This window comes from Syngnathoides biaculeatus, chromosome 10, assembly GCF_019802595.1.
Source record: "Syngnathoides biaculeatus isolate LvHL_M chromosome 10, ASM1980259v1, whole genome shotgun sequence".
NCBI classification, from domain to species: domain Eukaryota; kingdom Metazoa; phylum Chordata; class Actinopteri; order Syngnathiformes; family Syngnathidae; genus Syngnathoides; species Syngnathoides biaculeatus.
Window position 1 is genome coordinate 3,951,698 of NC_084649.1, and position 14,281 is coordinate 3,965,978.

The 14,281-nt window shown below is 40.3% G+C and overlaps 1 protein-coding gene across 17 annotated transcripts in view; it reads left to right on the forward strand.

Annotated features, from left to right (window-relative positions):
• itpr1b (inositol 1,4,5-trisphosphate receptor, type 1b) overlaps positions 1 to 14,281 on the forward strand; it is a 135,008-nt gene that overhangs the window by 48,853 nt on the left and 71,874 nt on the right. For 13 of the 17 annotated variants that reach the window (XM_061831424.1, XM_061831426.1, XM_061831428.1 and 10 more), the window contains 4 exons: positions 10,568 to 10,688; positions 10,894 to 11,078; positions 12,330 to 12,478; positions 13,084 to 13,195. In XM_061831424.1, the coding sequence (XP_061687408.1) occupies positions 10,568 to 10,688; positions 10,894 to 11,078; positions 12,330 to 12,478; positions 13,084 to 13,195 (567 nt within the window). Of the gene's footprint in view, positions 1 to 10,226; positions 10,254 to 10,567; positions 10,689 to 10,893; positions 11,079 to 12,329; positions 12,479 to 13,083; positions 13,196 to 14,281 lie in introns of all 17 variants that reach the window. The other 4 variants (XM_061831427.1, XM_061831431.1, XM_061831429.1 and 1 more) reach the window with 1 other exon arrangement.

The window sequence follows — 14,281 nt, forward strand, 5'->3', positions numbered from 1 at the left end:
AAGGATGTACCGAGCAGGCCGGGAGCAGGATATGCCTCGTGTTGGAAACAAAGACTGGAAAGTATTTGTGAAGTTCTTGTTTGGTTTAGTTAGTCATAAACTGATAAATAGTAAAGGCTTTGATATCCTGAATGCAGATACGAAGTTTTCGGTCTTGTTTTAAAATTATGCAAACACCGTGTATTTAGTAAATAGGTACGCGACCACGTGGCCGTTCATTGTACAGCGCGATGGATCTGCCTGTGCTTGCATGAGAAACTATCTGCAGTACGATGTGCGTCACTAATTTGCGTGTACAAGGCTCGTTTATTGTTGCACCAAAATAAATGGAAAATCGTAACATAGTCCACAGTCTATGTTGGTGTGTTTTCACAAATAAGGATTTTAATGAACAAAATCCGTTTAAAATAGCGTCAAGTTAATTTGAGAGCAATAGCCAGTGATATCTTAACCAGACAGTACCAGTCGCACAATCGCAGGTCCACCCAAAATTAGTCATTTTTCAGTCACGAAAAACTAGGTCAAAGTTCATGGACTTTAATTCATAAACACATTTTTGGTAAAATCATCTAAAACGTTTTGCATTTTATGGTACAATTGAACATATATTTTCGTCTAGATAAGATAATTTGCATTTGAAATCAGACATTACAAACACTTTAAGTAAACTTACAAATTAATAAAGGTTTTACTCATCCTTAAAGCGTGTGGAATGTCTAATTTCTAATGCAAATTATCTTATGCAGATGAAAATATATCTTCAACTGTAATGTAAAATGCACATCTTGTTTGAAGTTTTTACCCAAAAAATGTTTATGAATTTAAGTCAGTGAGCTTTGACATTGTTTCCCATACCTGGAAAATGCCTCCTTTCGTGTGGCTAACCTCTGACCTCACAGGGAGGAGACCTGCTGTTGTGGGACTAGAATTAGCCTGGTGCCTCGCTTGTTTACGCCGAAGAAAGATCCATTCGTTTTCGAGAATTCCTCAGTGATTTAAGCTAAAAGCAATCCGTAAAAATGGTGAAGATGGTTTGTGGTTCAGTTTTGTAGCAATTTGAGTTATTCTGGTCACAGTTTACATTGTTTTCAAAAAGACCTAAGCCTCAGAAGAAAGTGGGTAAGTTTTGTGCAAATGAAGGGGGCTAATTTTTCCAAACCCGGTCAGCACTCTGTCATACAGTATGCAGTGGCCATTTCACCCTGGACTCTTTTACTGGTGGACTCATGTCTGACTTGAGTTTTAAGTGTTAGAACTTGGACTAGTGCCAACCATACCGCCTGTTCCAACACCTGAACAAGTAGGTCGGTGTTGCTAAAGGGACAAACACAAACTTGGATCAACCGCTGAACCTGGACACGCTTCGACAACCTCAGCCCCCCGAAAGTATGAAAACTGCAAAGACAAATTGGTGAGTTATGTATTTTTTTCCTGAAAACGTTTAACACTGTTTACACAGTTGAATAATAGAAGCACATGTCATTCTTAGCGAAAAATATTTCATTACTGTAAATTGTTTGACCATTCTCAACTAGTAAAACAGGATAATCTGTACAAATGGCAGGACAGTTGAGCAGCTGGAAAGCGTTGGTCACACAGTGGTGAGGACCCGTGTACCTTGCCTACAGCCCAATGACAGCTGGGATAGGCTCCAGTGCTCCTGCGACCCTTGTGAGGATAAGCAGCTAAGAAAATGAATGGATGTATACAAACATTTTATTTATTTGTGCGGGGGTTTTAATTTTAATAAAATAAGCAGTATTACATACTAGTCACTCACAGAATAGGAGACTTGTTTGCAATTTTATTAAAAATAGTTTGTGCACCATGATATAGATTGAAATGAACCCGTGCTTTATCTACACATTTTTTTCATTATTTTATAAACATTGAACCTTATTTCTCTATATTAATTACAGATGTTGCAGGAAGCATCATTTGCACAAGAGTTTGACATCGAACCAGCAGATACTGAATCTCCATATTTGGTCCATTCCAGAAGTTGCCAGACTGACAAAGTGTCTGTTCATGAAAATGGAACACATCTTTCCGATACCAGAGAGAATACTGCAACATGTATTTCAACCTCGTCACATTTTTTTGCTGAATTACCCATACACCACTGCACGCCGCCATTTAACCTCTCTACCTAACGCATACCAGTGTGGAAGTCTCAGGAATGCTCTCCGTTACTGTTTGTGTTTCTGTGTTTCACGGGCGTCTCAGGACTTAAGTACGCAAGAGAGGACTTGCTAGCCATCAGAGAGCCTTTTTCTGCCTTTTTTTCAATAACTCTTGCCAATTCGCTGACGTTTTTTCCAGAGTTACTTGTCGGTGCGCTCTTCAAAGCCTCGCGATCAGGTGCATAAGTCCGGCTGCGTAAGCGGGGACATCATCTAACTCTTCCGACTAAGCAATTTGGACATTCTGCGGCTCTGTGCTTCACGGAGACTTGGCTTTGTGGACGATTAGCCGACGCTGCTAACACACTTACCGGCTTCAACCTCGATCCTGCTGATATGTCGCCGAGCTAACAAGCTTAATCGATACTCTTTTCAGAAGGCCAACATTACACTTAAGATCCTTTTTTGTTAGTCACTTGAAAGATTCGAGAATTTTGTGAAAAACTGGATTTGTTTATTCTTTTGTCTTTCTGCCATTGTCATTAAATTTTAAACAAACTTTTCACTTAAATTGTGTTGAACTAATATACAGGTTTTACTTTTTGGAAAAAAAAAAAGGAATAAATGGAGTTTGCCTCCATATTAAAAAAAATAATATTCCACCGCCTTTCAATTTCTGTGTTACCATACAGGTAAGTGCTCCTTCTTCATGATTTCTGTCAGAGTAAAAGATCAAGGGCACAATACTCTGCCTTTGTGACGCGGTCCTGAGTACCATGGTGTGTGTATGCCAGGTAGCCTAGTAGTCAGTCTAGGCCTGATGTGCTGTCGGTCCATTCGATAAATCAGTTAGAAATATGACGTCCACCTTGCCTATGTATGAGTAATGGAGCTCAGGGATCGAAAATGGCCTCCATTCGAAGCAGCACAACGAGTGACAGTCACGTAAAAACAACCCATTGAAAGACCAAAAAATTAGTGCAAATTTTATGTAACGTATTTATACAAAATATAAGCATACAGTTCAATAAAAATGCTATGAATCTAGTTCTGTGGTGTATGTTTACTTCATATACAAACATATACATCAACATTTACACAAAAGAAAAAAAAAATCAGGATGTAGACCATTTAAATCCCGTGTACTCTTGGGCCTCTGGATTTGGAAAGGTTTCACGAATCTTACAGCTGGATGCAAGTGGCACGCAGTTATTTCTGCCAGCAATTCTCCCAACGCCTCTCTATAAGGAGTATGTCGCATTAACCTGAACATAAGAAAATGTGACAATTTCCTAGAATGGGACTTTATTTGAACAAGCAATGATTGGACAAATTCTTCTTTTAGTAGGAACAATTATAATGTAAATCTTTTTTTTGAAAAATCTTAATGTAAATGGGGCGGCACGGAGGAGCAGCTGTAAACCGTTAGCCTCACATTTATGAGGATCTGGGTTAAAATCCTAGCCCCACCTGTGTGGAGTTTGCATGTCGTGCCTGCGAGATCTCCAGTTCCTTCTGCTTGATGACAACTGAGATAGGCTCCAGCACTCCTGGGACCCTTGTGAGAATAATTGATGGATGGATGGATGGATGGATGCTCCGTCATGCAATGTAGTTGGTCTGGATAATCTGCCATTTTTTTGTGAATATGTTGACTCTCATGGCAACAAAAACTCTTTGTTGTTTGCATAGGAATGGACCATTTACATGCACACCTGTGGATATAATAAATAAATAAAAATCTGTTCACATTCACAAACCTCTACAACTCAAAGACCCATATTAGTCCAGTAAACAGAACCATCCACCCCACTTACATTTCCATTTTAAGCATTTTGTCCCAAAACAAAACCACAAGATACCGGTTTACAGCTTTCAGTGTAATGCTTTGGGGTTTTGCCCATAATATCTTGGGAAAATTGTGACTAAAATGGGGTTTGGACGGGTCGGGGTACTATCTGGTTATGACATCAGTTTACCACGTGAAATTGTATTTGTGGTGATAAGATATCACCAGCAATTGCTCTCAAATTAACATGGCAACATTTAAACGGATTTCGTTCATTAAAATCCTTATTTGTGAAAATATACCAATTTAGTAGACTGTGGAAGACGTTAACAGCTTTCGTGTGTTTTGGTGCAACAATATACAAGTCTTATACACGCAAAATAGTTGTCACGGTTGTCGCGTACCTAAATTTAGTATTTACTAAATACATGGTGTTTGCATAATTTTAAAACAAGACCGAAAACTTCATATATACATTCAAGATATCGAAGCCTTTACTATTTATCAGTTTATGGCTAAATAAACAAAACAGCTACTTCACAAATGCTTACCAGTCCTGTGTTTCCAAAACAAGCATGTCCTCCTAGCTGGGTCTCATTGCTCGGTCGGCAACTTCATCGCCAGCTATTTCAAATATGTGTGCTTTTGAACTGGCTCAAATTAATAACCTTTAACGTCTTTATGAAGCTCGTATTCTTCATTGGCTTCGTGGCACCCTTCAGAATCATGTTCATCGCTCGAATTACCGTGAAATCCATCGTCGTTCTCGCCTTGTTGTCAAAAAGTGCCATGATGTGGAGCGCTCCGTGTGACGCCACGCCCCTACTCGGGTCTTCCCGCCCCCTTTCCATTTTTCCCGGCGGATCCAGCAATGCGCGTTCATTTTTTGCCGATAATTGAAAAATAAAAATGTTTCCTTCATATCGGATTTCAGATTCAAATTCAGTATAAAAAAACTGTAAAATTTTAGCAAAAGATGCTTTGAAAACCTTCCATACACTTTAACTTTGATGTCACTTGGCAGACAATTGCAGGATTTCTCTTGAATTCTGCGAAGTTAGGCTTTACAGCCACACAGCTTGCTTTGCCGTGTCATTCTTCATCTTTATTGATGTCAATGGAACAATATTGCTCTTCATAGGAAGGATCTGTAGTAGCAGCTTCTTATGCTTTCATAAGTTCTACTGTATACCTGCTTCCATCACTATAATCAGTTTTTCACTTTTTCATCGGTTTCACCCTTCTGTTTTGGGATCATAGCACAGTACTCCTGAGCCAAATTCTTTCAAGAGTTGTTGACGATGGTTCGACCTTACTGTATAACTTTGAGAGATATACTATTCCACAATACTTTGATGAATCTCTCAGTTGTACCACTTGAAGAGCCATCGATTCCAACCATTACATTCATAGGACTGGATTTTTAATTGAGCTCTGTTTTTGATTGTATAAGGATTATTCCATCTCAGCACAGAAACCCTTCAGTTATAGTGGATTACTCACTAAAATCTACTTTTTTTATTACTGTATTTTTAATGCAACATTATCATTGCCACCAAGCAATAATATATTTAAAAATACCAAGACAAATAAAGAGTGGTCAATCCTCTAATTTGACTAATTAATTAGACCAATTCAACAAAAGGTTGGTTGCATGTTGCGTGTTTTTATGTTTAACTTGAAGTACAGATACCTTGTCTACATCACTGTTGTTTACTGTATAGAAGCTCGAGTTTTGTATACGAATAGGAGTATAATGTAGTAATAATGATTTCTAAAATGAAAGTAAAATGATCTACTGAAACATGAGAACAAAAAAGGCAAAACAAAACAGATTGAGCATTGTTTTTGCTATATATCTTGTGTATTGTATGAATGTAAAGATGTTTCAAGTCTTCGGTCTGACAAGAGCCAGGGTACACCCTCAACTGGTTGGCAGCCCATCCCAGAGCAGATGGAGACAGACAACAGTCGCAGTAACAATCACACCTCGGGTCACTTTAGGCCCCAATTAATACCCATTTTTGGGGGATGTGGGAGGAAACTGGAGTGCCAGGAGAAATCCCATGCAGGCACGGGGAGAACATGCAAACTCCACACAGGCGCTGGGCTAGGATTTGAACGTTGGTCCTCAGAAATGTGAGGCCAATGGTCTACAGTGGCGCTGCTGCACCGCCCTAGTTTTATATCTCATTCTTTTCCTTTCAGCTTGTCCTGTTCACCCTTTTACCAATATAGTCACTCTCTCATCTCTGAACATGTCCAAACCATCTAAGTCTGCTCTCTCTAACCTTGTCTCCAAAACATCCAACTATGGCTGTCCCTTAAATGAGCTCGTTTTAATCTTGTCCAACCTGTTCACTCCAAGTGAGAACCTCAGCATCTTCATTTCTGCTACCTCAAGTTCTGCTTCCTGTTGTTTCTTCAGTGCCACCGTCTCTAATCCATACATCATGGCCGGCCTCACCACTGTTTTACAAACTTTTCCCTTCATCCTAGCGGAGACTGTTCTGTCGCATAGAACACCAGACCTTCCGCCAACTGTTCCACCCTGCTTGGACCCGTTTCTTCACTTCTTTACCACACTCCCCATTGCTCTCTATTGTTGATCTCAAGTATTTGAAGTCATCCACCCTCACTATCTCTTCTCCCTGAAGCTTCACTCCTCTTGCTCTGCCCCTCAGATTCATACACATATATTCTGTTTTACTTCAGCTAATTTTCATTCCTCTCCTTTCCAGTGCGTGCCTCCATCTTTCCAATTGTTCCTCCACCTTCTCCCTGCTTTCACTGCAGATCACAATATCATCTGCAAACATCATAGTCCAAGAGGATTCCAGTTTAACCTCATCTGTCAGCCTATCCATTACTACCACAAACAGGAAGGGGCTCCCTGATGCAGTCCCACCTCCACCTTAAATTCTTCTGACACACCAACGGCACATCTCACCGCTGTTCTGCTGCCCTCATACATGTCCTATACTATTCTAACATATTTCTCCTCCACACCAGACCTGCGCATGCAGTACCACAGTTCCTTTCTTGGTACTCTGGGATAGGCTTTCTCTAGGTCTACAAAGACACAATGTAGCTCCTTCTGACCTTCTCTGTACTTCATCATCCTCAAGCCAAATAATGCATCTGTATTACTCTTTCTATGCATGAAACCATACTGTTGCTTGAAGATACTTACTTATAGTCTAGCCTCCACTACTCTTTCCCATAACTTCATTGTGTGGCTCATCAACTTTATTCCTCAATAGTTCTCACAGCTCTGAACATCGCCTTTGTTCTTAAAAATGGGGACGAGCACACCTTTCCGCGATTCTTCTGACATCTTCTCTCCTGGTAGTATTCTATTGAATAAGTTGGTCAAAAACTCCACAGCCATCTCTCCAAATTGCTTCCATACCTCCACTGGTATGTCATCAGGACCAACTGTCTTTCCATTTTTCATTCTGGTCAGTGCCTTTCTAACGTCCCCCTAACTAATCATTGCCACTTCCTGCCTCTTCGACTCTACCTTCTCTTCATTCATTAACTTCTCAAAGTACTCTTTCCATCTGCTTAGCACACTAGTGGCACCAGTCAACATATTTCCATCGCTATCCTTAATCACCTTTACTTGCTGTACATCCTTCCATCTCTATTCCTCTGTCTGGCCAACCTGTAGGGACCCTTTTCTCCCTCTTTTGTATCCAACCTGGTGTACATGTCGTCATATGCCTCTTGTTTAGCCTTCGCCACCTATCCATTTGCCCTACGTCACATCTCGATCCTTCCGCCTCTCCTCCGTCCTCTCCATATCCCTCTTCTTCTTCGCTAATCTCTTTCCTGGGATGACTTCTTGTATTTTGGGGTCCCGCCACCAAGTCTCCTTCTCCTCTTTTCTACCAGAAGGCACCCCAAGTACTCTCCTGCCTGCTCTCTGAGTACCTTGGCAGTAGTATTCCAGTCTTCCGGGAGCTCTTCCTGTCTATCTAGAGCCTGTCTCACTTCTTTCTGAAAGGATACACGGCATTCTTCGTTCCTCAACTTCCATCACCTGATTCTCTGCTCTACCTTTGTCTTCTTAATCTTCCTACCCGCTAGCAGAGTCATCCTACATACCACCATCCTATGCTGTTGAGCTACACTCTCTCCCACCACAACCTTACAATCCGTAAACTCCTTCAGATTACATCGTCTGCACAAAATATAATCCACCTGCGTGTACCTACCTCCACTCTTGTATGTCACTCTATGCTCCTGTCTCTTCTGGAAATAAGTGTTCACCACTGCCACTTCCATCCTTTTTGCCCTAGTTTTATATATATCTACAGCAACAACAAAAATGGATATATCTGCTTTTGCGTCTGAACTCTTCATATATATCATTCACAAGAACATGAAGAACATGTAATGAAATCGCTCTCAAGAGGTGTACTATGGAATGTAAAACTAAGTTGTTGTTTTTTTAAGGTTACATGTCTTGTACATTTGACATGAACAAATTACCGAGATGTCTGGCCTTTGCATCCAGGGTAAAAAAAAAATTGGCATTTGGATGTAAATTACCTGCAAGGGAGGCAAATTCTACTTTTGTCTCTGCCATGTACTTCAACAACCTTAAAGTTAAAATGAAAGCAAAAACCTTAAGTAAAAATGACACCTGCTTTATAATAATAAACTCTGGAATGTATTCTGCACATCTAAAAAAGAAAAGGGGAGATGTCTCCATCTCATAATTGCCCTAAAAAATATAAAACTGTCATATTTATGTTTTGGGTAGTTGTAATTATCAGCGCACGACCACTTGCGTTTTGATAAGAGCCTTGAGAACAAGAACCAGACTAATGGACCGCTCAGCGTTTTGCAATACCCCGCTGGTCGGAGAAAAGGGATTGTCTTGGCAAAATACTTGGTTGTTTTTCAGCTCTTCTAATCTCTCAGACACCAGTTGTTATGTGCTGAAGTCATATGAGTACACCCATTCGCTGTCTATGCTCTACTCAAGTCACGTGAGTGTGCCCATTGGCTGCCAATGCTGTATGACTGCTCAGGTGACCCCCTATCACCTCCGCGAAGCTTTCCTGATGCACTTACAAGCACCATTAACATGGGACGGGCCGGAAAGGACCCAAGTCATAAGTATGACTGAAAATGACCTTTTTTGATGACTACCATGATTTCCTCTGTTCCAAAGCTGCCCTGAACATGATGTCGTGCCACAAAAATGCCAGGAAACATGAGCTCACCAAGTTTTCACTGGATGTAGCCCCTTTTATGGTCACTGGATGTGACATCGATGGGCACGTGTCCCAAGAGGCGACGTTATCGGGCATGTGCAGTGTCGATGAAGAATTAATATGCTTCATGCGTCCCTGCTATTTTTTGTGTCTCAGACGCGGGACGCAAATCAAACAAGAACCTTGTGATAATAATGCTTAGTTTTGTCAATGGACAGTAATGCCATGCTGTATATGAACAAAGAATAAAAATGCTTCAGCAAAATGGGCACTTTTTCATTTAGTGCAAAAGTGCAGGTGCTTGTGGTCTACATATAACAATATATTAGTGATTGCAGAACACAGTATATCTCTATTCATACTGATAGCTTTTTGCAATATTTTAGATGCCTAGTTTAGCTACACAAGAGCATGAAAAAATAGGAATAGCTGTGTGATGCTGTGTGTAGTACTGTACTACTATTACTGCAAAGAATAATGAACTTTTGGGGAATAAATTACTACACATTAAAACTGTATTATTTAAGTTTGACTGTAATTTGGATACCGTTGTTGTCAGTGAGCTGTTTTCTAGAGCTAATGTTGTGATCCATTGATTTAGTTGACTGAGATGTAAATGCAACACGCACTACAAAATATGACATTCCTCTTTCTTCATAGATGGCTCGCAATGTGTATGTAAGTAACAATGAGTCTTCCCTTATGTAGTTTTCCAGCCTATCCCAAGTGGCACGCCAACTTTTTGTTTGTGATTCAAGTGAGTGTGAGCAAAGAAGCTGTGTGGGTTTCTCATGGCTTACTCAGCTCAGTTGTTGTTCCCAAATTTGTGGGTGTGTTGCACAAGGTTTTGCTGGAACTCAGTGTAGATGATGCAATGACATCAAATGGTCAGTCAATGTCTAAGCCTTTGGTGTTGTGCTCGCCCCTCCAAATAGTTTGTAATGTTGTGGTTTGTTGTTGCATGCAGTTTCCCAATAAAAGTCCTCACACAATTTCATTTTCATCCTCATAGAAGATATTGTTCTTTAATAGAAGTCCGCATTTTTACCCAAGATTTATCAATCATATCATTACCTTCTCTTGCAGGCCGCCATTCTGGGAAAGATAACTGAGGTATTTATTGTCCTCTAGGGTCTGAGACCAGCCAATAGATTTCTCTTTCACCATGTAGCAACCAGCTGTTAACCACTGGTGTGGTGTGCAGATTGGTTGAAACGGCTGGTTCACTAAAATATGCTGTCAACCACCTTTGTGGTGTGCAGATAGGTCGAAACAACTGGCTTGCGATAATCTTCCACTACAGCCACGGGATCTAAATGTTATATCTCTCTTATTCTTCACCATTAACATTCTTTTGCACGACATGGGAAACTAATGACACTATTATTAATGACTCCTCTTGTTGTGTCCCCCCGGCCTCCCCCCAGACTCGACAACCTGTGTTTGTACAGCTGTTGCAGGGGGTTTTCAGAGTATACCACTGTAACTGGCTTAACCCTGTACAGAAAGCTTCAGTGGAGGCTTGCATTAAAGTGCTCTCAGACGTCGGTAAGATATTACTCTTTTGGACCACCCACCTCGAAGTATATTGTTTGAAGATGTACAGTTGACTGTTCAAGGGGCCAGATATTTTGAGAGAAAAAAAAAAAAAAAAACAGTGAATCCATAGGTGCCGAACCACAAGTACTGTATGTGGAAACAAAGTGTAAAGCACCACTTTATCAAACTTAAGTTTGCATGTTTTTCAACCCAGCTAAGAGCAGAGCCATTGCCATCCCAGTGGATCTGGACAGTCAAGTGAACAACTTATTTGTCAAGTCCAATAATGTTGTACAGAAGAGCCTCCTAAACTGGAAATTGTCAGCGAAGAACACTTCTAGACGAGATTCTGGAATTACGACCTCCAAAGACTACAGAAACATCATTGAAAGGCTCCAGGTGGGCAAAAATACTTCAACATTTTTTGTGTGTTAATCCTGCAGTTTACCTCTGGCTTTGTCGATTTATCAAACAGGGTGAATATTTTGATTTCATCCCTCAGTGGTAGTCTGTAAAAGGGAAGCTGTAACTGTTCTTGTCATGTGTCTTCTTCTTTACTTCATTTAGAGTCTACAGTAGGTCATTTTGTGGAAGAGAAAAGGGTAGTGAAGAAATACAAATATAGTGCGACACACTCACTAATGCAGACATCTTCACATTCACTTTCTTGGAAACGATTTCAATAGCCTGAATTGTTGCGTGTCTGTTTCTTGTAATCCATGACTGTGTGTCGACTGGAAGTCTCTGACATCCCTCTGTCAAGTCATTTAAAACGTGCAATTTCCAGACTTAGAGATTTCTCAAGCTTACTTAATGTGTGCATTGACATGGACATCCCATGTTCCAAACAACTTTATCCCTGTACCACAGGATGTCACGTGGCAACAGCTCTAGAAACTAAGCATTATTGACACATGTATGTAGAAGAATCGCAAGTTAGCTGTACATGAGCATTTTTTTTTATTTTTTTTATTTTTTTTGCAGTAAGAGGGCTTCGGCACACAAGGAGCAAACGCTTGCAAAACTATGGTTGAGGTGATATGCAATGCCCATTTTATTATTATTGTCCACATTGTTAATGTAGACTCCTGACCAGCCAACCTAAAAGGCTTACAAGTCTCTGAATGGATCAAATGATAAGTGGAGTTTTTAATCCAAGATGTTAATTTTTCTACGAAACCTATTGGCAACTAGTTCAGGGTGTAGTCTGCCTTTTGCCCGAAGTTAGCTGGATAGGCTTCAGCGCTCCCGTGACCCTTGTGCAGATTAGTGGCTTGGAAAATGGATCCATGGATTTGGGAAATTAGTTTGTGGTAAATAATTGGAACAAGCAAGGCTTACATGACACATTTAGGAATCACCCTTTTTCAGTGTTTGGATTTCCAGCCATAAATGAGTACATTATGTCATAAATACAGTCACTGAACCAGTTTTGAACTACTATGCATCAGAATGATCATAACAATGGTCTGGTCCGCATAACAGTATTTATCTTGGAACATTGAATGTGGTTCTTATATTAAAGACAGACATTTCAAAAAAATTGATTGACTGTCAAAGTGTGTGTAAGCTTTGTGGACTCAAACTGAAATTAATTGATGTGATGAAGGATTTAACTTCAAACACAGTTAACATTACATTCATCTGCAGGACATCGTGTCAGCTCTGGAAGACCGTCTACGGCCGCTGGTCCAAGCTGAGCTCTCGGTGCTTGTTGATGTCCTTCATCGTCCTGAGTTGCTCTTCCCCGAGAACACAGAAGCTCGCAAGAAATGTGAAAGTGGAGGATTCATATCAAAGTATGAAACTACACTATACTGCATGTAATTTATTTACATTAAAGGATATGCACCTATTTTTTAAAATGGTAGCTAATGTGGTAAATGTAGTCAATAATGCTGGTATTCAAAGCCCCAAAGTTTAAACTCATATGCTTTGAACCCATGAACCAGCTCTCACATGATGCACACATTTGGCTACGGTGTTATGCCTGATTCCAGCTCAGACTGGATTAGAGGCAAATTGGCAGGGCATGTGGAGTCGATGTTGTTACAAGGATTAACCTACCTGTTGCCTTCGCAGACCCCCTTAAATTGTCAACTTTTACCATAGCTGGATAACTCTGAACACTTGGCCCTTTAGGGACAATAAGTTGCGTTTTGGTATAGCTTTTAAACAAAAAGACAAGATTGTTTATGCAGTATGTATCCAATAGTGCTTTTTGGAGTTTTTCAGTATCACTATTTCCAAAGCTGAAAAAAATTAGGTGAATTGTCTTCGACTCATGTCCACAAAATCTGTTATATAGTAAGTTCAACAACTGCCTTTTGTGTTTAGCGTTGTAATTGAAGAGATAAGGTACAACATTGTGTCATGTGTTTTTCCTCCATATATTGCATACCAGACTAATTAAACACACCAAGCAGTTGTTGGAGGAGAATGAGGAACGTCTGTGCATCAAAGTCTTGCAGACTCTCAGGGAGATGATGACGAAAGATCGTGGCTACAGGGAGAAGGTACCAACCAAAAGTTTTCACCAACCTCCAGGAGGCATTTACCCTTTCATACTGCACAATTTCCCCAGTGACATGTTTCAGAGCCAATATCTTGCAGATTTGTTATTGCTGAATCTAGCTGAAACTACATAAAAATAGCCGTTTATACTTAATTGTTCATAATGTGTTGGCACAGTGAACGGCTGGTTAGAGCATTTGCCTCACAGGTCTGAAGACCGGGTTACAAACCCCGGACCCATCTGTGTTGGGTTTGCATGTTCTCCCCGTGTCTGTGCGGGTTTTCTCCGCCCACTCCAGTTTCCTCTCACACCCCAAAAACATGCAACATTAATTGAACACTCTAAATTGCCCCTACATGTGATTGTGAGTGCAAATGGTTGTTTATGTGTGGCCTGCAATTGGCTGGCAACCGGTTCACGGTGTCCCTGCCGCCTCCATGAAGATAGCTGGCATTGGCTCAGCACCCCGTGACCCTTGTGAGGATAAACAGCTCAGAAAATGGATGGATGGATGTTCATAATCTATCATAGTATATTCACAGAAAATCCTACTTCAAAAACATGCGCACAATGTATTTTTTTGACATAAATTATAGATATGTGCGCAGGTGGCAGATGGAGTGAACTTCATCCAACAAATGAATAAATCCTCAAAAAAGATACTTCACTCTGTTAAATGCCACTCCCAGATGAAGTTTACTGTCAAAATAATGTACATTCTGTCTTTAAAAGAACCCAATAGCTTTGCCTTAGGAAACCCCACTTAGGTACATGCTGGAAAACAATATGAAAAAGCATTGATGTACTCATGTTACAAATGTTAGTTGCGGTTTTGGAAATCAAATAAACAAATTTGAGCATAAATGGTGGATCAATACGTTTGGAGAGAAAATATGAAAAGACTCACAGGCCTCCTACAAAAATGGCCAATATCATTGCATCTTACTGAATTACAATAGTAGTAATAATCGTAGTAGTGGTAGGATTAATCTTAATTTGCTTCTCCATACCTGTATTAGACTACCTCCTGTTGACCAAGACAGGTACACCAAGAGCGGCAGCATAATATATTGCATTGCTACATTAA